This window comes from Uloborus diversus, chromosome 7 (assembly GCF_026930045.1).
Source record: "Uloborus diversus isolate 005 chromosome 7, Udiv.v.3.1, whole genome shotgun sequence".
NCBI lineage: Eukaryota > Metazoa > Arthropoda > Arachnida > Araneae > Uloboridae > Uloborus > Uloborus diversus.
Genome location: NC_072737.1, coordinates 19,412,372 through 19,437,579, shown reverse-complemented (window position 1 = coordinate 19,437,579; position 25,208 = coordinate 19,412,372). Strand labels below are relative to the sequence as shown.

Genomic DNA, 25,208 nt, shown 5'->3' with positions numbered 1-25,208 from the left:
CTGGATTTGTATAAGGAACACACACACACCCCTATTCAGCCACTTTTATTTATACATATCAAAAAAACGTTCCCCAGAGTGAGCAGAAAACTACCTGCAGCGTTTAGGTTGCTGGGAACTAATGCAGAAAATACAGTTTTGCCAAGTTTGTAATTCAGAAGTTTCCGACAATGCGTAACACGCGTTCTATGGAATACATAGAAAGCAAAAATCAAATAGGAAAAAAACTAAAGGTAGTAAAGATGGTTCTTTCAAAAAGTATAATATCTATATTTTGTGAAAGCAACATTATTATAGATTTCATTTAGGATAATTTTAACACATTTAGGTGCGAATCCAGTCGTTTAAGTTGAAAACAGTCCGTAGTAGTGAATTGTTTTTTTAGTCAATGAGTTCAAAGTAAATGCAGCACCTTTCAGGATTGAAATGCTTTAAATTTTTTTCCCTGTTTTTTTTTTTTAGAAAGAAAGTAGTCTTTCACTATTTCGTTGCTTGAAAGGAAGAGTGACACAACTCAAAAAATACCAAAGATGAGATTTTTAATTGATAGTACTTTTAAAAACTTGATATTTTATATGGGTTAAAGACGCAAGTCGTAGATAGCAAAGTTGCCAGTAGATAGCAACTTTGATTAAAACGTAATTTGACCTAAATTTAATTAAAATTTCAAGAAAACCAAAAAGACTAGCTCAAAATCTGCATAAAATGAACAAAAAGAATAGCGTTAACCATTTTTAAGGGTCATTACAATAACTAGAAATTGTTATGAATGAAACAACAATAAATTACAAATCGCAACAATTTAAAAAACGGTCTCTTGAAAAAGTTGCTTTTTTGAGTTGTGTCACTATTCTTTTCAAGCTGCGATTTATAAACTCTTCAATGCAATATTGAAAGCAGGAAGGGCTATGCTTCCGGTTATTCTTGTACATCTTCATTCGAGGGCGAAAAGTCCTGCAGCATTTCTGTTTTCATAGACTGACTTTCAACAACGTGGATTATCTTTAAAAAAAGAAAGCAAATGAGGCAGTGAGAAGCAAAGGGATGCAAGTGGACATTTTGAAGTTTTGAGTAAAACGCGTATAAAAATTACGTCCTAGGTAGGCTTTCATTGAAATTTTTTTTCTAAATCATGCTGCATAGCAGCAACTAGCAGGGCTACTAGTATCATCTCTTGCCCCAAGACAGAGGAGAGGTTCACCTACCATGCGTACTGGTTTTCTCCAAATTTTCAATTTTTGCCACTTATATCCCTTTGCTTCTCACTGCCTCAAATGACATTTTAAAACATTTATTTTGATTTTTTTTTTACTTCGCACGAAAACGTAAAATGCGGAATATTAATAAGCAACAAACTTACAATCTGGGTTAGATTAGCATTATTAGTACGCAGAAAAACTGGGATCTGATTTGAAAAACGTGCATTTGGTGGACGTAAAATCGGAATTTCACTCTATATAATAGCACATAGTTCATACTTAAATTCCTAAGACACGAGAAAACGTATTTATGGTTAATTCGGCTGTCATTAAAATGGATATTTTTTCTGTCCATAATTTCGAAGGTATATCTGCAATTACGAACGAGCCGAAATAACTAGTCAACATTAACATTGGAAATTTAGCCCGAAATTTCAGTGAATATCTTTTTTGTCATTTCAACACTTACTTTGCTTACTTGGTGCAAGGAAAAAGAATTTTAAAAATGTACAATTTGTTACCCAACGGTTTCTTCGAATTAAATGCTCAAATGCTCTCTAACTTGAACCTTTAATGTTCGTGTTGGTGGCACATCTGAACAATAGTCGCAAATTAACGACCCCTATAACTGTCAAGTTCCAATGATTCTAGCGTATTAGCAAAATACAGTCGAACCTGCCGATTTCGAAACCTGTTTGATTCAAAAAAACTGTTCAAAATTCGCTGCTAAGGAAATTGGAAGTACAACCTTGTTTTCTTTCCACTGTTTAAAGAACAAAAGTAGGCAGGAGATTAGCCCTAAAAGAAGAAATAATGGACGACAATATTGAGCCTTGAGAGGTCAGGAAGAATCAAAGAGCAGAATTTACAGCGATTGCGATATTGAAACGAAATGTAGATGAAACAAAAAATAATTTTGAATTGTTTATTTAATTAATTTATTTATTTTAATTTTTTGTATTTTACATTTATATTCAGTTCATTGACAGTGTACGCATTGCTTGAACAACTCATAGTCGCTAGATTTAAATGCAAAAATCAAAACCTCCATGTCCCAAAACCTGTATTTCTCGAATTCTATTTCTGAACCCTCGATATTTAAGATAGACAGTTTCAACTGTATTTAATATTGTCCGCGCACGTCGAGTTCGCGGATTCGTTTCGCATTGAAAGTCCTGTGTGTCGGTCGTTGAGCAGTTAGCCTTCCCTCTCCTTCAGCTTCATGTCAAAACTGTGGAGGTGGAGTTAACTGGTGGCACCATCTCTTGATAAATGATCTAGTTATCGCCGTTCGGTTGGGGATAATGATGGCTCCTACTACTGGGGTGCTTCTTAAGAAATGGTCACTACTTGCATGGCATTGATTAGGGTGAATGCCTTAAGGCAAGTACTTCCAAGTTAGCAATGAACTTTTTTCTTCCTTTTTCAGGATGGCAGCACACTAATGCACATTGCCTCTGCTGCCGGATTTCCAGACATTGCATTGATATTTATGAAGAAAGGAGTCCCAATACACACTTCCAATAAGGTAAGAATCAGTGATTGCTGAGTAAAACTGTGCGTTAGTCTCTCTAAAAATATTTTTTAAGGGGGATTTAAGTGACTTTAAAACTTATGATTTGTTTTCTGCAGTATCATTTGACGTTATCACTTAATTTATATTATAACATTTTATCTCTTTTCATATTCGTATTATTCTTGAGAAATTCCCCGGTAACTGACCGATAACATGGAAACAAAACCATAAGCATTTTGACACGTTCCACTCAAGATAAACATAATTTTAAAAATATTCCCCCTTCCCCTCCTGTTTTACTGTTCTTTTAAAACTAAACTTATTGATGTATTTGAATTTTGAAAACATCCTTTGACGATTTAAAAAAAAAAAAAAAATACATAGTTTTAAAGATGGAAACAGACTAACAGGTAAAGTATGTACTTTTTCTGTCAGTTGCGATATTTTTGACTTAAAAAAAAATAAAATAATACATAAGCTGCCGTTATATGAACTAAAAATACTGTTATATAAGCATACTAGATAACAGTAACTAATATTTTATTATTAAGGGTTTTTGGATTTTACTTTCACTTATTGCTAGTTACAAAAATGTAATTTTATAGAATAATATTTGCGTTTGCGAAAAAAAACTTAGTTTTTTATCATTTATCTCCTAAATAATCATAATGTAACTCTTTTAGTACCTTAGTAAATACTATAGTACGATGGTAGTTATTTTCGCAGATCTCTCAAGAACTTTAGTGATGTAAAACATGACTTAATAAATTTATAAGTATATTCTGTAACGCAAAAATATTATACAATAGTAGAGGAAAACCTAACTTGGTAGCATCGTGCTGTGATTAATACACAGCACTCTTCACAGTGCTGCCGAGTTGTTAAGTTCGTCCCAACTATGGTGTTAAAGAGTTGGTTAATGTATAAATTTCTTCATTCCACGAAGCAGAAATTGATCTAGACATTTTGGATGCTTTAGGCACAGAATTGTCGAGTAGGAGGGGGGGGGGGGGGGGGTACTGGGTGTAATATTAAATTAAGTATAAACCTCACTCAATATTATATTGTTTTTAAAAGATTTATTTGTTTAAATATTTTTACTATACATGGACATCATTAAGTGTGGGAAAATTCCCTTTTAAACAGAATACATAAAGCTATATAATTCGAAATTACGAGTGTATTGCAAATTATGGATATGTCTAAAAATAATGAAACTGGCTGTTGAAATAATTGAGTTCTTGAACTTATACACTTAACATAAACAAATGGAAGATTCAGCGAACTAAGGGTCCCAGACCTGGGGGTTATGGTAAATCAGGCTCTGCCAATGAAGCTAAAATGACTCTACTCTCTATTCAAACATGACCCTTCGATATAACTTTTCAAATAGAGCAAACAATGTTATTTTTTGTCTTTAACATTTTTCAAGCACCTAATGTGCACTAATTGAATCCATTTTCTCCTTAGAACGGTGCGAAGTGTCTCCACATAGCGGCGGCGGCCGGCCATGTGGAAGTGGTCAGATCTCTCCTCAACAAGGGAGAGAACGTCGATGTCAAGACCAATGTAGGTACCACCTTCGGATTTTTGCACGATGTTTAATATATCAGTGTTTCAGAAAAGTCTTCTGTACAGTTATAATTTATATCTCCATTTTCAAGGAAAACCACAATTTTCTATTTTCATTTACTTTTCAGTTTCAATAAGAATAATGCTCACTACAATTTATGCAATTTAATAACATACATGGCACGATCCAAAAGTAATGAGCCTTCTTTTAAAAAAAACAGCTTTATTGAGCTGATCAGTACAACTGCCTAATAGTATTAAAAATAGGTACCTCCTGCAACAACGAACTTCTGTAGGCAGCTTTTCCATGACTCAAAAGCATCCCTGAAGCCCTGTTTCGAGATATCCGCTTGGATGTGCTTGGATGTCCTCGATGGAGTCGAAACGTTTCCTTTTTAGCGCTGATTTTAATAGTAGAAACAAGAAGAAGTCAGGAGGCCACAAGCCCGGACTGTAGGAAGGCTAAGGCACCACAGGAGAGTTGACTCGGACCTTCTTCAGTCAGAACTCTCGGCACAAGTTTCGCTCAGATTTTCCGCATGTGCAACTTCTCAGTAACAAGGCGTTGCACCGTTGTTTCCGATAAGTCCAGGGAATTTGCTACTTGGTAGAGACTCAAACACGAACCCGTATTCAAAAATTTACACACTCGTTGCACATTTACGTCAGTACGGGCCGAGGACGGGCGTCCAGACTGGGGTTCGTCAGCCACCACTTCCCGGCCTTACGAAAGGCCTCATGCGACTTTTCTACTATCAAATAGAACAGACACTCAGTTCCAAACGCCTGTTGAAGTATTGCGAACGTTTAGAAAGGAAATCAGAGGCAAAATTTTATCCCTTTGCGTTGCTATGACGAACATTCCATATCGCCGTGTCACGCACCACCGTATAGGGGTTACTCTTAAAGCTGATGGTACCGCTCCGAAAGCTGGGAGGCAACATATCCGCGAGGTTCATTACTTTTGGATCGGACCATGTATTATTGTAATTTTCTTTAAATTATTGCTAATTGCATTTTTTTTCCCACATTTACAATGTCACTCCTTCTCACTAAATTTAATTATTTTACCTACTTTGTGATATGTGTACTGTTCTTATTGCCTAACATACAAATACAAATACAAATACAAATACAAATGTGACGACCAGCAACAGGCTCTGGGCCCAGCTAGGCTGGTCCTGGTCAATTAATTAGTCCCCAATGAAGATCAATGGCCTTCTTAAAGCTATCCACTCCCTTGCTCATTACCGCCGCTTCCGGTAAGCTATTCCAAGTGCCCACGACCCTGCTAAAGTAGTAGTTTTTCCTGATTTCCAAGTTAGCCTGAGATTTAAATAGCTTAAAACAATGACCCCTTGTCCTGCTTTCCCCGCAAAAATTTAATCCATTTACATCTTTCATTTTGATAAATTTAAATAACTGAATCATGTCCCCTCTGACTCTCCTTTGCTCTAGGCTATACATGTTAAGCCTATTAAGTCTGGTATCATAATCTAAATCTGAGAGTCCCCTTACTAATTTAGTTACCCTTCTTTGAACCCTTTCCAATACAAAAATATCTTTCTTCAGATAAGGCGACCAGAATTGCACAGCATACTCCAAATGAGGTCTTACTAAACTCCTATATAAAGGCAGAAGAACTTTCTTAGATTTGTTTGAAATAGATCTATTGATGAACCCAAGCATTTTGTTGGCTTTGTTACTAGCAATACTGCACTGTTGACTAAACTTGAAGTCCTGATTTATAAAGACACCCAGATCCATAACATTTTCTGCCTGATTTATGACTGAACCCTGTAAACGATATCTCATACGCTTATTTCCATGACCTAAGTGTAGCACTTGACATTTCCCTACATTAACTGCCATACCCCATTTATCTGCCCACTTAGTAATATGATCTAAATCCTCTTGCAGCTGTTTTACTTGTTCTTCATTTTCGACAATCCCCATAACTTTTACATCGTCAGCAAAACAATTCATGCTTCCAGAAATATTTTCATTGATGTCATTCATAAATATAATAAACAAAAGAGGCCCTAAAACTGATCCCTGAGGAACCCCACTTAAAACATCACTCCAATTAGAGTGATTTCCTCTCACAACTACTCTTTGCTTCCTACCAGTAAGCCAATTTCTTACCCAAAGTAAAGTTTTTCCTCCTATTCCAATGTCAGCTAACTTGCTGAGAAGAGCAACATGCGGTACCTTGTCAAAAGCTTTTTGAAAATCAATATAAACAACATCCACACATTTTTTGTTATCTAAAGCTGAGGTAACCTTGTCGTAGAAATGCAATAGATTAGTAGTACAGGATTTACCTTTCCTGAAACCATACTGCAAACTAGTCAACATACTATTAGTCTCTAAGAACATCATGATCTTAATTTTGATCAAAGTTTCGAAAATCTTACAAATCACCGAAGTCAAACTTACAGGTCTATAATTCCCAGCAATACCTTTAGACCCCTTCTTGAAGAGTGGCGTTATGTTAGCCAGCTTCCAGTCCTCTGGCACCGTCCCCGAGTTATAAGAAGCATTGAAAATAATCAAAATAACATCCACTAATTCCTCTGCACATTCTACTAAAATTTTTGGATAAATATTATCTGGTCCCGGAGCTTTAGTTGCTTTAATCTTTTTCAAATGAAATAAAACCTCCTCCCTGGAAAATACAAAATCCTCAAGCTGTATAATAGCTTGTGTCTTGTTAGTGTCAACTGTTGAGATACAGTTATCGTTAAACACACTGGAAAAAAAGTTATTTAGAACATTTGCAATATCCCTATCGTTTTGGATTAAATTTCCATACTCATCAACCAAAGGCCCAATTTGACTGTTTCGAGCTTTCCCAGAATTAGCGTAAGCAAAAAACCTCTTAGGATTCCCATCAATGTCATCTGCCAGCCTTTGCTCCAATTCCCTTTTCTGAATCCGTACCAAATACTTAAAATTTCGCCTTGCCTTACTATACTGGAGTCTCTCTGCACTCTGACCAGTTTCTTTAAACTTACGAAAAGTGGCTTGCTTATAATTAAGAGCTTCTTTAGTCTCCCTGGAGAACCACATGGGCCAAATTTTGGTACTAACACCTTTTCTCCTAAATGGAACATAGTCCTCAACGGTTTTAGCAAGTTTATCCTTAAATTCCGTCCATTGCTGATCTACGTCGCTATTTTCCAACCCTGACGAAAAAACCTCTTTCAAGCTCTGCCTAAGTGCAACAAAATCGGTGTTTCTGAAATTGGGCACAAACCTAAAATTATCATCTTTGCACACTTCAAATTTAACCCGGAACCTAATGCTGTTATGATCACTATCTCCAATATGCTCCCCTACACTCAACCCCTGAACAAAACTACCTATGTCACAAAAAACTAGATCCAAAATTGCCTCCTCTCGAGTTCCCTGAGTTACAACTTGATCTAAGAAACAGTCACCAATTACTTTTAAAAATTCCTCTTCTTTGCCATTACCAGAATAAAAATTATTCCAATCAATACCCGGAAAATTGAAATCCCCCATTATGATAACGGATCCCTTACTGGACATGTCACTAATAATACGGTACATCTGTTCATCTTGTCCCTGGTTTGAATTAGGTGGCCTATAAATGTTTCCAAACCGTAGCTTTTTGCCCTTACTGCTCATCAACTCCAGCCAAACCATATCAATATCAGTAGGCTTATCATTTATGACCAATTCATTGCAAATAAAATTGTCTCTAACATAAAATAAAACCCCACCACCTCTTTTACCTACTCTATCCTGTCTGAACAAATTATACCCAGCAATATGTAATAACTCTGCATCAGATTCGGTAGCCCATGTCTCTGTAATTCCAATAACATCCAACTTCTCATCCATAACTATGCTTTTCAATTCATCCATCTTGTTCCTAATACTGCGAGCATTGGTATAGAAAACTTTAAGCATGCCTAAGTTGCTTTTATTTAACACCCTGAAATTTCCTAAATTACAATTGTTAACATTACTACTCTTGTTCATCACTTTATTTCCATTTCTAGCAATACCCAAAAAAATTTCATTCTCTCGATACCTGATGCTTGAACCATGCCCCCCATTCCAACTTAGTTTTTTGACTCCGAAGCCCTTAAAATTAATCCACTAACCATTTTGACCCCTGTAGAGCTCAGATGCAGGCCATCCCTAGCAATCCAATCCCGTTTACAATGACTCCATACATCAATGAACCTGATACTGCGCTTTTCGCAAATTGACTTCAGTAGCAAGTTCATACACCTCGCACGTTGATTTAGCCAGCTCCTATGCACTCCATACCTGGGAAGCAAACCAACCACTTGGACATTCGTCGAAAAGCTGGTTGCTTTATCCAACAGGGATTCCCATTCCCTAGAAAACTCCTCATTTTTACTGTGGCCTACATCATTTGTTCCCACCCACAAAGTAACCATGTCCTCCTTATTCAATACTCCCTTCTTTTCAGCAACCATATTAACGTCTTTTACCCGAGCCCCTGGTAAACAACACCTAGCCACCTTACGCTTTACTCTCCCAACTGTGTTACCCACCTCCCTTACCATAGAGTCCCCCAAAATTACACCCTTAGTTTCCCAATCTAACTCCTCATTTGAAACTTCCCTGATTGTTCCTTATAGTCTTGGATTTTTTTTTTACTTATTAACTTTCGTTATTTCACACAGTTTCTAGTTCTTTGTTATTTTATTTATTTTTAATGAAGCATGTAATATAATATTGTCATTCAATAAATTATTATACTCATTATTAACAGTTCGTTATCTGTCTTTTTCTCTGTATTTTATGCTGTTTCTTATAAGTACTGATTACTATTCAACACAATGATGCTTCAAATCTTTGGGAATGTTTGTTACTGCTTTTATATTTGTTGATTTTTTTTTCTTCATAGTAATACTCTTACTGTTATTTTGTGTCTTTTAATGTTTTTTTGGTAAACGACTTTTCTATACTTCTTTTCTTTTTATTGATGCCTTTTATTTGTTAATAAGTTTCAGATAAAAAACAATGTTTTCCTTTTAAATTTCATCTTTTTCTTTGTTATTGTTTTTTAGTTCTGTTTGCAATCACTGTTAAAAAATTAATTATTTATATGTTTTTGAAGTTTTTTATTCATATTTGTCACATGTTATATAACATTTTTATTTATCAAACTAATTGCTATTGCTTTTAATGTTATATGTAATTCAGTTGAATATATTTTTTCAATTGTTATTATTAATCATCTAAAAGATGTATTTATTTCTTTGTGTTTCTGTTTGTAGTTAACTACTCTAATTCTGACAGTTTTTGCCTTCTGGCTTTGCTTTATCAGTATTGCTAAAATGTTCAAAAAATTCTCTATTTCCAAATATTTTGCATTTCTTAATATTGATTTGTATAGTTATCCAATTTCTAAGTAAAATGCGAATTTCGTTAACCTTTTATTTCTTAATCATTTTCTTATTTAATAGCTATCAATGATTTAATTAAACTTTTTTTTATACATTTACCACTGTTATTAGTTTTACATTCTCTGAAATATTGATTTGTGTAATACTTACATTTATTAGTGTTATTACGTTGTTTTCTATAATTTTTGCTTGAAACCTTTTTGTGATTATCAACAGCATTACATTCATCGTACATTTTGTAATAGTGTATACTTTTTATTTTTTTCTTGATACAATTATCAATCTACTATTGAAATATTCTAACTGTTGCCCCTCTTATTGTATGCTTTGTTATGCTCACACTATCTATGTTTTTATTTACATTACATTTAATGTAATTTATGTGTATTGAGTAGATATACTTTTGTCATCGTTTGAAGTAATTTCGTATTCGCAATTATTTTGATATTTAATTCGTCATTTAAATAAAAATCATTTATTGATCAAATCTTTAGTTAATTGATTAAGATTCTGGTCAGGAAAAACAGTTGTGCAGTTTTAATTTTTTCTATGTAATTCTTTCTTATGGAATCATTTGAAATGCACTCACAATCATGAGCTCAATTTCAACATGAGTGACTTAATATCTTCACTAAAACTGAGTATAACACGTTTTCCATTCTGTGCTTTGACGAACAGGACGGATGTACTGCACTGCACATCGCCGTGCAAGGCTGTCAACCCCGCGTCGTCGAAACCTTACTTGGATATGGTGCGCAAATACGACTCAAGGCTGGAAAAGTGAGTACAATGCAACCGATTGTATACATTATATTACACAACATTTCGAAAAATTATTTGTTTCTTTATCTTGTACTAATATAATGTCAATTCTTTGCATTGAAATCTTTACTTACTTGAATGTCAATTTTATGAGATTTCAGTTGAGTCAGTTTTTAAAATGACTCGCAAAAGACTTTTTTTCTTTCTAAAATCAAGTTTCATTGATCAGTACGATTTCAGAATGTTATTTTTTTGGGTTGGTAAGTTTGAAAATTAGTAATTTGTTAAATTTGACTTGTTACACAAAATCGTTCATTCATTATTTGATTGACATGTATTAACCTTTTCACTAACGACATATCTGTAGTGAGATATTTGTATTGTATTTCGCGCTATGTTTTTGCCGTCCCCCTGAGCGGCAGTAGCAAGTGACACACCGCAATCGCCACTCGAGTTTGTGAGTGACCGTAGCAGCGAAAAGTCATTTGAAAACAATACAAATGTTTTAAAAATGAAAACACTCAAGAAAACATTTGCAAAAGCCAAAAATAAAAAAGTTTCAATAACTTATTGACATTCAAAAATGAATGCAGATTTTATTTTTGTGTAACTTTCTTTTATTAGGCAAAAAAAAAAAAAAAAGCAAAATTAAAATCAAAAGTTAAAATGCAAGGAGCATTTTGAAATTTTTATAAAAAATTTAAATAAATTTCATAATTTTGATTAAAAACTTTACATTTTTTGGAATATTCTGTGCTTAATGAACCATTCTGAAGAAACGAAAATTCTGTAATTTGTATTAAAGGTAAAATAATACTTTATTGCTTTAAACTCAGTTATGCTTATTAACATAAAACACTCAACTGTTTTGACTACAGCCCAAAGATTAAATACACTGAAATGGAGATTCTATTGGCCTTGAACAAAGGTTAATTGAAAATGGGTGAACAAAAGTCTTGATTTATTTAATAAAAAATTATTAAATCGATAGTCGTAAAAAGAAGTAGAAGAACTCCAAGTGCAACTTATGTTTTTACTTATTAACCGCACGTCAGAATTTAGTGTTTACCCTCATTTTTGCCATATGGGTTCAACTCTGATATTATAGGGGATCGTACGGGGGCAAGGAGAAAATGGGCAACTGCCTCCTTACTTTCAAAAAAAAAAAAAAACACCCTCAGTTTCTCCCCGCCCCTTAACCTGACGCACTTTTTTTAATTCCCCACTTTTTTGATGCACCGGCCGCCTATGTCTGATACCCTGTTTTGTTTTCTTTGCAATGACTTTCACAGTTGAGTCGAAAGAATATAACCTCATGTTGCTTTCTCATATTATTTTGTTTGTCTTACATACTCTTCTTATGTTTTTTCCCTTAGTCTGGAGAGACGCCGTTGCACATCGCTGCACGGACTCCCGGAGGAGAAAAATGCGCAGAATTGCTTCTCAAGAGCGGAGCGGAAACCAACGCTGAGCAAGAAGTGAGTAGTAGTTTTCAGTTTATAGGGGGATTCAAAAGGGAAGGTGGGGTTTCCTAAGTTAAACAATTTGGGAATATTGAACCTTCTGCTATCTGGTAGAACTTGAATGAAAGAACGATTTTTCAAGTATCAATTCGCTAATTTTTGAAAACTTTTTTCTCTGAAGAAGGTGAAATGGCTTTACTATAACATAGTTTAGTTTCTGAAAAGAGGTCTTTATACTTTTTGCGGAATAAGTTTACAAAACATTAAACCCAGGAAAAAGCGCAAAATAAAGGTTTTTTTCACAAATTCATACAAAATACACAAATTGCTTTATCTACAAAACTTTTTTTTTTTCCATCATACTCTAAGTTAAATTTCCTACATTTTAGTAAAAAAATTATTTTTCTGGCGCGATTGGTTTGGAGTCTCTGGGGTAAAAAGTACTAAAAACGGCTAAAATTCACGTAAAACATCGAATAGCTTTTTTTTTTTTAAATTAAAATATCAATTTAAATAATTGCCTATAGCCTTCCTCAATAAATGGAAAATTCAACACAAAAAGAATTTTCAATTCGAACCAGTAGTTCCTGAGATTAGCGCGTTCAAACAAACAAACAAACTCTTCAGCTTTGTATTATTAGTATAGATAAATTCAATGCTTCTTTGTTTTATGTAATTCTGCGCTCAATATCGAATTAAAATTTCTCGAATAAAGTTAACCCGCATTCACCAAATTCTCCTAAATGCGATCTGTAAATGTAGCTTCTGCGCAATAGTACTTCATTGAAGGAGGAACGAATTTACAATTAATGGAGCTTTAGATGATATCGCTTGACGTTCGTATAAAAGCGTTAGGTGAACGGAATTTTTCAAAGCATTACCAAGGCAAACTGTAACCCCGAAATGTATGTTTCCTAGGATGGTGAAACAGCCCTGCATTTTGCAGCACGTTATGGCCACCTCAACACCGTGGCGCTACTACTCCAAGATAAGGCAGACGTCCAACAGAGATCTGTGGTGAGTTCATACTTTAAGTATTTCTTTTATAAACGTAGCTAATGGTCCAAAAAATGCTCATAAATACAGTGGGAAAAGATTTCAGGTAGAAATTCTAAATTTTTACAACATTTCTTAGCACAACTTTCAATCGTCACTATTTTCAGCTCAATTTTCTAGCAATATCATTTTAATACATTAGTAGTATCGTGCATTGTGAATCAAAAAGTAAATAAATAAATAATTTTTATTTTGCTCGTAGAAATGATTTCTATATTAATGCATCCATTTTATTTATCGACATTTATGAGCTGTCATTCATTTCATAATATAAAAAGTACAGATGTGAACTTAAATGACGTGACACAACTTATAAAAAGTGAAAAGGAATAAAAGGGACATGAAATTCGCAAATTGGTGTTTCGAGGCAAACAAGCGGAGCCTCTTCATTAGTGTAAAACTGAGAGGTTCACATCAAACAAAGATACAGGCAAGTGAGTAGAAAAATACGACAAAAATTGAGATTAAAAGCCACTGGACGCTATAAACCGGAAAACCATAAGTACAGCTGCACTCGATAAATGGTGTCTAATGTAGGAAATTCTAAAGGAAATATTTCCAAACTGTAGTAAACAGGGGTAACGAACAAGTCACTGACTAAGGAAGTGGAATTCTTCCAAACGAATAAAGAAACTGAGAATGGTGGTAGTTTCCACCACTCATTAGATTTTTCCAGGGTTGATTTTGAACAGTTTGGTTTTGCATAATGTTTCAGAATCATGCTTTTTTTCATTGACTACTAGTCGTACCCGCTTTGCCCGAAATAAACAAGTATGTTGTGGCCATCACGAAACTTTCTTCTATATTTTTCTTTTTTTTTTCTGACCCCTCCCCATGCTTGACGAGGAAGCAATATTCCCAACAAAAACAAAATTACACATGCAAAAACTTGACTACCATCCCAATGTCTGAATTATTGCAAAAGCAAAGCAAAGAGCGAAAATTGAAAGTTATTTTAAAAGCCTTGCTTGAATTAATTACAAATATTTTATTTGTTAACAAACATAAGATGGCAACAGTTAAAAATTTTAAATCATTGAGATAATATTTCCGATCATTTCCATTCAATTAAAATCACGAGAAATACGCAGACGACAATCTATTACGATTTATCTTTCTTATTGTTGCATTAATAAAGCTATTTTTATTCAAAAAAAAAATAAAAAATCAACACCTCTTGGAGCGATTGGCGTCAAAATTGAACCAAAGCCTGTTTACATATGGATTCACATATATTCCAAATTTCAACCAGAACGTAGCATTACTTCTTGAGATAGGGCACTCACAATGAAAAAAAAGAACGGGCGATTGCGCTACCCCCTTTTTAGCTGTTGACACCAAAATAAAATCAGCTCTTATACCCACTAAGGACTACTTGCCGATAAATTTTTCTTTCATTCTGTTCATTATTTCTTGAGATACAGCAGTCACAATTGACGACAAAAAACGTTCTATAGCTCAACCCCTGTTTGAGATATTGACACCAAAATTGAATCAGCACCTGTTCCTGTTAATGGCAACATATGGACCAAATTTTGTCTGATTCCGCCAGTTACTTCCTGAGGAATAGCAAGCACGCGTAACTCAAAAAACGTCCCATTGCTCCACCCCCCTTGGAGGAATTCGCGCCAAAAACCAATGGGCACAAGTTCACATAGGGGCACATATGTGTACCAAATTTCGTTCGATTTCATGCAGTAGTTTTTGCTGTAGAGCGGCCACAAAAAACTGGTCACACACAGACGTGACACACACACATACACACACACATACATACACACACACATACATACACACACATACACACACACAGACAGACAGACATTTTCCAAAAATAGTCGAAATGGACTCAGCACACCTCAAAACGTTCGAATCCGTCAAAATTCGAAATTCGAAAATTTGCACGAATCCAATACTTTCTTCTATGTATTAGATATAGAAGAAAGTAAAAATTAAAAGGTCATTCGGTTTGCCTGTATATTTACAAATAATGGATGATTAGTTTCTCGCCAATTTTCTATGTTCATTTGCTTGCCCACGTTATGGTAACTTGCTCGTTCACGTCATGATGGTTTGTTTGTCCTCGTTATGATAATTTTCTCGGTAAAATGTTCTTAAATTGGAATAGAAAAAGAACAAAATCGAATTTTCGAAAAATCGTTTAGAGGTGCCCACCCCCATGCTACGAACTAATTCTGTGCCAATTTCATGAAAATCAGCCGAACGGCCTACGCGCTATGCGTGTCACAGACATCTAGACAGAGATCCAGACTTTCAGCTTTATTACTAGTAAAGATTTCTGGAGTGTACTCGATCGACATAGCAACACCTGATATCCTTTTATTCTGATCGTTACAACACTTTCTAGATAATGAAAAAAACGTTCAAAATTTGGCAGATATCCACTATGCCGGAGATTGTCAAACTTTATAGCCAGAGGACCTCTTTCATGGTCCAATGTTAACTGCGAAACCCTGTCATTAAAGTGTACTTATATACTTGTAGCTGGTAGTTAATTGAACTTAATTTAGTTTACTCTTTCAAAATAGAATAATCAGTTTACAATGCTTAGCTTTATTTACAAATTCTGAAATACAAAAATCAAATTGAAGAGATAGATATCAATAGATAAAACATGGATTTAAATTCAAAACTGAATATCGAATTAATGGGATGAACGAGATTGTTTTGTCTGGCACAATTTCAATATATTGGGTCGAATTTTTAACAGCTGGAGTTGAATATCAGGATCAGCATCTAGACTATGTGGCCTCATAGGTTGAAAGTCCACGTTCGCATCGGTATAATTGAGGGAAATGCAAGAACATGCTTTGCTTTTCCAGCGATTGATAGGTATTTTTTGTTTTCCAGTCGAAGTCAAAAAATGAAGGTAAGCAGCGATCAATGAATATTGTAAAACCATAGGTAAAAACTTTTGGCGTCTGGCAGATTATTTCTCAGGGTTTGTAGGAAAAATCAACGTAAGATGTCTTCTGAAATAACATTATTCCGAAAGGACTAGCCGCAAGGTTTTTATTTTTTCTCCCGGGATTTGCCAGATTATGCGGATGAGTATCCCGAAAGGTATATTTCAAGGTACTGTCTGAAGTTCTTTCTACCAAACACTCATATTCACTTGATGACGGGCTGCACGGTTTTGGCGAAGCAAAAAGCTGTTCGACCACCTATGCATGATCTTGTGGCATTGTACTAGGAGATGTCCGGTAGTTCTGCTTATACTATAACTCCACACTTCCAAGGTGAAAATTCTGATTCTCAGATTGAAAAGCGCTGTTTGTATCCTTTTACGTTTTTTAAACTTTTTTCTTTCTTTTACGAAGTTTATCGCTGACCCCCTACTAAGAGTTGAAAAACCCACAAAGAGTCCGCGGACCACAGTTTAGGAAGCCCCGCACAGATCTATCTTCAGAAATTATGCTCTAGACCCAATCGATTTCTGTCGACTAGGTATTGAAAATTTGCGAACAAGATCCCTTTTTCGCTGACGTTGCCTCAACGCAACACCTGCTTTTACTTGCCCCCTTCTCCCCCACAGAAACAATTTCTTTGAGGAATGTTCGGATAAAAAGTGACCCTGACTAAAGTATTTAATATCTAAACCGAAACTTTTTTTTATGTTTATGTTTTCTGAAAGAAAACTAGATCAGAAATTTAGGCTAAAAAACGAGGGTAATTACATCGTTAATTAAATGTAGAAACATTTTAAGAATCTATAATTAAAAAAAAAAAACATTGCTTTATTGCGGTGATTGACTTGCCACAATCTTTGAACTTTTAATTAATGTGTTTTTCTTGCAGACAGGGGAAACACCATTGCACGTAGCTGCACGGAATTGTCACTATGCGGTTGCTCGCAGTCTTCTAGACCACTGGAAAAAGATACACCCCGAAGATACGGGATCTACACTCGTCAATGCACAAAATGAGGTGAGTGGGACAACGAAATTCCCCATTTAATCCCGAATCGTTTACTCCAAAATAAGTCCTACTCCGAATCCACGACCCCAACTCCGACGCCCCGGTTTTTACTACGGAATAATAATTGTTGAGATGATTTTTTTCTATTTTTCAGCCTACAAGTTTTTATTTATTTGTTTTACGAGATTCAATTTGCAACTCCAATAAACTATAGAGGGCGCTGCAGCCAATGTCTAATGGCGGATGAAAAAGGTAAAACGAACAAATGCCGTAACTTATAACTTGCTTTGACGCTTAATGAATGGCAGTAATTTTTCATCGTGTTTGTGGGAAGCTTTCTTTTCTATTCATCTGAAATTACATTACACCACAAACTGTCTGAAGCTTGTAATTCATCCCAAAGAAAACACGTGGAATGGAATGTTTTACCATTTTCTTTAGTATTGTTAATCTCCGCAAGGTAGCGTATTCGAGCTCTGGAGCCGCGAATAGGAAATTTGGAGTGCTTTATTTTTTATCAGACGATTTTCACGAAAATTATTTATAAAAGAGGATATTTTACTTATTTATTCATTTCCTAAAGTATACTTATTATTTTATTTCACTTTTTTCAATGTTGGCAACGGGGGAAGAATAAAACCCTAGGCTCTGTATTTACACCCAGAAGAAAGAACAAACGATTTTTTTCATTTCTACGCATAAGCTAATATTTCCATTTCCTTACATGTGTTGGGGGCAAAAATTAAGGAAAGACAAACTTCATCCTTAACAAACATAATCCAATGTATTCTTCTAACCCTTATAACACGCTATTTTCACAACTTGCTTACGTAGTTTCTTCTTCCCTTTCAGCTTGGAGAGACGGTACTTCATTACGCTAGTCTCGTCTCCAAAAGCCAGGCCCACTATCCCACCGAAGATAAGGACCTGGTCAAACTGCTGCTACAGTACGGCGGAGAAGTTAACGTACCCAACAGGGATGTACGTTACCTCACTCACTTATTTATTTCATTTCATTAATATTGAGCAATTGCGCACCTGACCGTTTTTGATGTTCCTTTGATTTTCCAGATTACCATAACGATGATAATAAGTCCCTCTCGTTACTTCTAATACACTGTAAAAAAAATCTGTAAAATTTACAGAAAAAAACTGTCAGCCAGGACGCCAGTTTTCTTCCGTTTATTTTACAGAAATCTTCCGTATTTTTATTATTTGTTCAAGCTGATTTATTATTTTATGAAGATTAAAAAATGAAACTATACTTTCATAAATCCATTTCAATATTTATTATACTACTACGAAATACATGTATACAAAGGTAAATTTCCGAATATGCCTCTGTAACAGATGACAAAAAAACATAATAATGAAATATTGATTAGGATACAATGAAATGGATGTTGCAAACGATTTAAGACTTACTCGCTTTAAATAAATATAAGATCAAAAACTCGAGCACAAGAACCAAAATCCAAACACGCGGGCGAAATTTCGAAGATTCGAAGAAAAACAAAGTATAACCGGTTACAGATTCAAAAAAACAGAGAAATCCTGTATTTTATTACGAACAGTTTTTTTCTGTAAAAAATACGGATAACTTCTGCAAAATTTACAGTTTTTTTTTACAGTGTATTTATTTAGAGACTAATTTTCGTAGTCATGGCTATTGAATATCTTAGTTTGACCTTTACCGTGTTAATAGTTAGTGTATTTCTCTAAATTTTCGTGTAAAATTAAGTAAGAACAGAAATAAATAAAACACAATTACTTAATAAATATTTAATGGAATCATGATGCATAATCAGAAAAAGAAAATTGAATGGGTTTGACAAGTGCGAAATTAAAATATGACATAACTTAGTTCTGTAGGGAAAAATTATGATACTGAAAATGGTGAATGAGAAACAACTTCAATTTTCCATCTCAATTTGATTAGTAAATCATAGTCTACTAAACTATATATTTGGAATCACTTTATTATTCATGCTAACTACTCAACTACTGAAATAAATATTCTACTTTCTGACTTGATTTTAAATCATAAAATGATGATGTGCTCGTTTTTAAAAATCTACACTTTCCAAAAGCTCTTTCAATAGGTATAAATGTTATATGACTATGTTTAGGGGAAGGTGGGGTACCTCGGACCTATTTTCATTTTTCAATTTTTAATTTCATAATTATTTGCTAAATCTAACTACAAATACCCGTAGTTAAAACTTTATGGTTTTTCACACAACATATAATTACCTTTAAAATTTATTCAACTTATTTCAATTACATTTTTAAAGAAAAACAGAAGAATGCAATTAGTGCCGAGGTACACCACCGGTGGTGTACCTTGGGTCTTGGGATGGTGTACCTTGGACAAATGATTAACAGGTAAAACAAAAACATGATTTTCAGTAAGAACATCACTATTTATCAATCAGTAAACCACACATAAATTTAGAAATACATTTTTTATTTGTTTCAAAGATGAATAAAAATTTAGATCTTATTATCTTATTACGTTTCACTTTTTAATAAAATAACAAGATACTCTAGCTTCTGAAAACCATACTCAAGATTATTTTTTTAAGCTACACTTATTTCTAACCAAGATTGTAATTGCATAAGTCAATTCCAAATGTTAACTTCTGGAGCTGCCTTTCAGAACCACCGGATAGTATTGGGTGTTTTAGCTTGAATATGATATTCTTTTTGTCAACTTCATAAATGGTAGGATGTTCTCTTGTGAACTTCTGACAGTTTGGATCTTTTTTCAGATATTTAACATCATATCCCGTCATCAGCAATAGCAATAATCTCTGCAAGAAAATATTTGATAGTTTTCTTGCCAGCAAATTTCACCAATACAAAAACACCAATCTGAATACTGACGTTATCTCTGGATCTTCTAGCTCATTAAAATCTTCCTCTGAAATATCGAATTCCTCATATAAAATCGATTAAAATACAAGACTTTCTTTTAGGCCTTCCCCTACAGAATTGTTTTCTCGGTAGTGCCTTTGGATATAGCCTTATTTCTTCAGGAGTGACAATGCTTGGCAAAGAAGTACCTACTAGCTTCAGATATTGATACACCAGTAACATCATAAAGTAAAAGCCCAGTTAAATCATCACCCAGTAAGATTTTAGAAGTTGTAATAGCTATGCAGAAGTGTGTATCTTGAACCAGTCCAAGGTACACCACTTGGTTATAAAAAACAAAGTTGCTGACCATTATGTTACAGTTTGGTCTAACTTCGTTTCAAGCACATGGTGTTACAGTTAGAACATGACTGTGTAATGCATGGCCTTCATTTCAGAATGAACAATATATGTTTCATAATAAAAGTACACAAAAGTATCTGGAAAAACTTACTTTTGAATGGTGGATTTCCTTCTTCAATAATACTTCAATCATATTAGCTTTCAACAAAATAAAAAGGTATGCACTGAGACCTTTAGTGGCAAATACTTTAACTACTCATGTTACCATTCAACTATTTTAATAAGCAGAGCTATAATCAGCCTAGGTCAAAGGTACACATATGTCCGAGGTACACCACTTACCCCTACTGCTTACGGTTTCTAAAAAGAAGAAATAAAAATAAATAGCTTAATGGCACAAGTCACAGACATGCTTAAGACATCGGACTCAGGTTAACTCAATTTTCTGAACCTGTCAATGTATTTAGACTTTTTAGAGTATTTTTCTCTCATGCAACTACATCTCGTCTAACGTTTGGCTGCTTCTGGATCCTCCGAATCAGTTAATTCTTTTTTTATTTGCTCAATTGCGAAAAAAGGTCCAACCCCCCAGTAACAGACACCGAAAAATCTTGTGATACCCAGTAACGGATAGGATGAGGAAAGGATGAGTCATGGACAAAATTCCCCTTTTCTCTTCAAAATGTGCAAAAAGTTTTTATTTTTAGATCTAAAACCTTATTAAATTCAAATGAACATGAAACACCTGCAAACCCCGTGGTGGCTGTTCATAACCCTCCACCTCTGCTTGTAAATACCGACTGACTCATAAAATTCACTCTGATAACACTAGATGGTTGCATTGTATTCCTAGGCTACAACAACATCCGTTTTACCCGCCTAAATGGCTTACTATTTAAATCCAAACTTATGACTGTCTGGTACTGGACACTTGTCTGTTACCTTACCCTACATCGGAAAATAAAAATGCTCGAAATGTTCATGATAATTTGTAGTTTAAGGACTCATTCTTTTTTTTTTCCTCCATTAGCAACGCATGACGGCGATCCACTACTGCAGTAAAGAAGGCAACGCGGACATCCTCCATGAAATACTCAATCTAATTGACCCAACAATGCTTCAAGGAGCTTGCAATCGGATTGCTTTGGTGAGAATCTTATAGTTACTTACTTTTTTGGGAGGGGAGGGAGAGTGACACGTCGTCGAGTAACTTTTTCCCCAGAAAACTATTTTATGTTCTACGACAAAAAGCTAGTTTGAATTTTTGATAAGTATTGAGGGTCAAAATTCCGAGCAGGATGATAGGGTTCCTGCCAAAAATTCTCAGATTCCCCTCCTTAAAAATAATCTATACTATAAAGCTGAAGAGTTTGTTTGAACGCGCTAAACTCAGGAACTATTGGTTCAAATTAAAAAATTCTTTTTGTGTTTTCAATAGTCCATTTAGTGAGGAAGGCTATATAACATCACGCTATGGGACTAATAGGAGGGAAGCAGCAATAAATTGAAATTTAATCGATAATAATCATGATTGATTTTTTGTTGCATCAATAGCTCGAACTTTTGTTGCCCGAATAGCTCAGTCGGGAAAGCGCTGGGGCCAGCAGACCTAGGGTCTTAGGTTCAAACCCGGCTGCGGGCGGGAAAATTTTCAGCATTTAATATCCGACTCATTTAAAAATTAATTTATTTTTAAATCAAGGGTTTTTTGTAATGACAAATATTTTTTTTTTTCCGATTTTCTTATTTAACGGAAAACATTGATATAGATAAGGCTGTGTAATTTTTTACTATTATATAAAAATATCATAGCGTAATGTACTTAAAATAGTTTTGTAATACATTGTTATCTTATTAACGCGGGCGAAACAGTGGGGCGCAGCTAAAAATAAATAAAGGAATGTATAAATTGTTTCTCAATATTATTAGTGACTCAGGCAACCCTGGGGTATATTTGCCAATTTGGGTATAAATTTACATCCGCGATGGATTTTAAAAATTTTCGTAGAACTTGAAATTTGCCTTTTGCTTAACGTACGCGTAAAATTACCTATATTATTAATAAAAGAAAAATTATACATACATTAACGTTCTCCTTTAAAATAATGTTACTAAAAATTGAATTTTCACTCGATTAGGCTGAACTGTTGAAAACGTTAAAAAATATTTGTACTACAATTTAGTGAAATAAAAATACGCATTTTTCAAACATTTGGACAAAGCTGTGAACAAAACGTGATTTTGGACGCATACTTCTTCATTGTGAAAATACACAGGGTTTAAACAGTCAAATTATATTCCTACTTTCTCTCTTTTCCAAAGAAATGTGATCCCTTCAAAGCATAAATTTTAAAGGGATCTACCCAAAAAAGTGAACTTTAGCCCCCTGAGCAATAGCATGTTAAATCACAGAACTGTTGTATAGCGACATCACTGTAGTTAGAACTGTTTTTCTTGAGCCAGACTTTATGGTGATATTTGTTTCTTTTTACAGAATGGATGGACGCCGTTGTTGTATGCTTGTCAGACGGGTCATCCCCAAGTGGTGAACCTCTTACTGCAGAATGCGGCCCGAGTGGACGTCTTTGATGAAGTAAGTGCGTTTTCTCCTTTGAAACCGACTGTAGTGTCTTCTTTTGGTGCTGTCCGAAAACTTTGAAATAAACTTTTTGCATTAATGAAACAATTCTACAAATATATAATCGTTATTCTGATAAGTTGTGCAAAGCAATGCAAATTGAAAATGCTCTCTTTTTACTTCCTTTTACGAAGTAAAGAAAGTATTGTAATCGTGATATTTTTTTAAAGGGATCAGGCATCTTCTTTGAACGTGATGTTTCGTTAATGATTGTCGAAGGAGCAGGAGTCTTGATCCCTCCATTCGATCAATCTAATTTACTTCACTCTATGTGAATCAGTGCATTAGTTCATTTGATGGTTAATCTCCATTCATTTGGAAGATTTGTGAGAAATGTGTCATTCTGCGAATTAGATAGCCGGATGAAATATCTTTAAATACCTTCCCAAGTGAATGAATATTACCTTCACCAAGTGTGCTAACTCTTTCTGCGAGTTAGTTTTCTGGATGAAATATTTTTAAATACCTTCCAAGTGAACGAAGATTACTTTTACCAAGTGAACTTATTCATTCTGTGAATTAGTTCGCTGGATGAAATACACTAGTGGACAGTTGCTAAAACGAATGGCAATAGGAGCGTTAGCAACCACAAAATGGAAGGCAAGGAAATACGGAAATTAGCCTAAATTCGGGACACAGTAAGACGTGTTCTAAGTATGCAAATTTCAGACTCATGACGTTGCTGGTCACGTGAGTGTGCTGATAAGCGATATAAAGGATTGGGGGCGCGTGATGACCATTGTTGTTCAAAAGCAAAGTTTGACTGGAAAGAATCAATTGACGAACTTGCATTTTTCTGTATGTCTTCCCGACATCCCTTAGATGATTTGTGGTCGTGTGGTTGGCAACATCGAATAAGGGCAGAAAAATTTAGATGTTGCCAGGGAAATCGACGTCAGCCTCAGGGTTGTTTCCAGAGTTTGGAAATCATTTCAAATAAATGGAATGCGCAGCAAATGTCACGAGGGAGGTCGTGTACGTAATACGACGTCAGCAGAAGATTGGTACTTAGCGCTAGCAACGAAAAGGAACCAGCGCAACACAGCTACTGAGGTAGCAAAGCAGTTTCTTGATGGCACTAGCAAGCCAGTATCCAGAAAAACTGTAGCCAGACATTTGAATGCAGTAAGACTATACGCCCGTCAGCTTGTTTTGTACATCCCATTGTCTACAAGTCAGTGTTTTGCTCGTTTGCAATGATGTCTTCAGCATCGTATTTGGAGAGAATTCGACTGGGCTTGTGTACTATTCTCAGATGAAAGCAGGTTCAGTCTGTAGTCTAATTGTAGACGACAACTAACCTGGCATGGGAGTGGTACAACATAGAAGCCGGCAAACATAAAAGAAAAGGACTAGTATCCTACAAGTTGTGTCATGGTATGGGTACGATTATGATCAATGCCCGTACGTCACTTGTGTGCTTCGAAACAAGACTATGACGGCTAGTGATATATTAATGTTATTCTACTGCCTCATGTTTACGTGTTCTGTGGTGCTGTGGGCGATAAATTCGTTTTCATGTATCGCAACGTAACATGTCATTAACAATCGCCGGACAGGAGTGTCTAGCTCACTCAAAATATTCAACCCATCGGATGGCCAGCACGCTTTATAGATCGGAATCGTATTGAAAATGTTTCGGATGATTTGGGAGCAGTTTTGCTGGTCGTCAACGCCCTCCAAAAAGCAAGGACACCCTTATCCGTGACTGACAGAAGAATGGGATTAATTACCACATTAGTGGCTGGATAATGTTGTGTAAAGCATTATATGACGTGTGGAAGCTTTCATCGCACTCAGTGGTAGCCATATCCCATATTGACATCTCACGACGAAACGCTTGGGGGCGGTCATTACATTTATTCACTTTTACGTATTCAGCCCACAATGACCGTTTCGTCCTAGAGTTCTGACAATAGTTTATTTCACTTGGCATCGAATTACACTTACATTTTTACGCGCTACATAGCCCATTGGAATCCGTCCTTAGCAATTGTCCACCAGTGTATCTTTACATACCTTCCGAGTGAATAAAGATTGGGTAGAATGAATCGGATCGAGAGAAGAGAGATTAGGGATCTAGTAATTTATTAATGGTCTGAGATACGAACGTCATGACATGACACCTATTTTTTCTTTTGTCTTTCACAGAATGGAAAAGCAGCTTTGCACTTGGCGGCAGAATTTGGACACGGCGAAGTGGTAGACATCCTGCTGAAACACAAAGCCTTCGCCAATGCCCGTAACAAAAAGGGGATGACACCCCTTCATCTGGCGGCTCGAAACGGGTATACGGAGATAGTCAGCAAGCTCGTCACGCAATATGGGGCAACCCTAGATGCCCTCACGCTGGTATGCCATTCCTTTCCTCCATGCATGTCCGGCACATAAAACAGTTTTAGTGGAGAGGCAAAAATAAATCCCATATTT

The 25,208-nt window shown here is 35.2% G+C and overlaps 1 protein-coding gene across 1 annotated transcript in view; it reads left to right on the top strand.

Moving 5' to 3' along the window:
• The window catches only part of LOC129226315 (uncharacterized), a 175,826-nt gene that overhangs the window by 127,124 nt on the left and 23,494 nt on the right, over positions 1-25,208 (top strand). The window contains exons 7-16 of the mRNA XM_054860917.1: positions 2,629-2,727; positions 4,186-4,284; positions 10,380-10,481; positions 11,840-11,941; positions 12,845-12,943; positions 16,802-16,930; positions 17,774-17,902; positions 21,171-21,287; positions 22,635-22,733; positions 24,930-25,130. Of these exons, the coding sequence (XP_054716892.1) occupies positions 2,629-2,727; positions 4,186-4,284; positions 10,380-10,481; positions 11,840-11,941; positions 12,845-12,943; positions 16,802-16,930; positions 17,774-17,902; positions 21,171-21,287; positions 22,635-22,733; positions 24,930-25,130 (1,176 nt within the window). The remainder of the gene's footprint in view (positions 1-2,628; positions 2,728-4,185; positions 4,285-10,379; positions 10,482-11,839; positions 11,942-12,844; positions 12,944-16,801; positions 16,931-17,773; positions 17,903-21,170; positions 21,288-22,634; positions 22,734-24,929; positions 25,131-25,208) is intronic.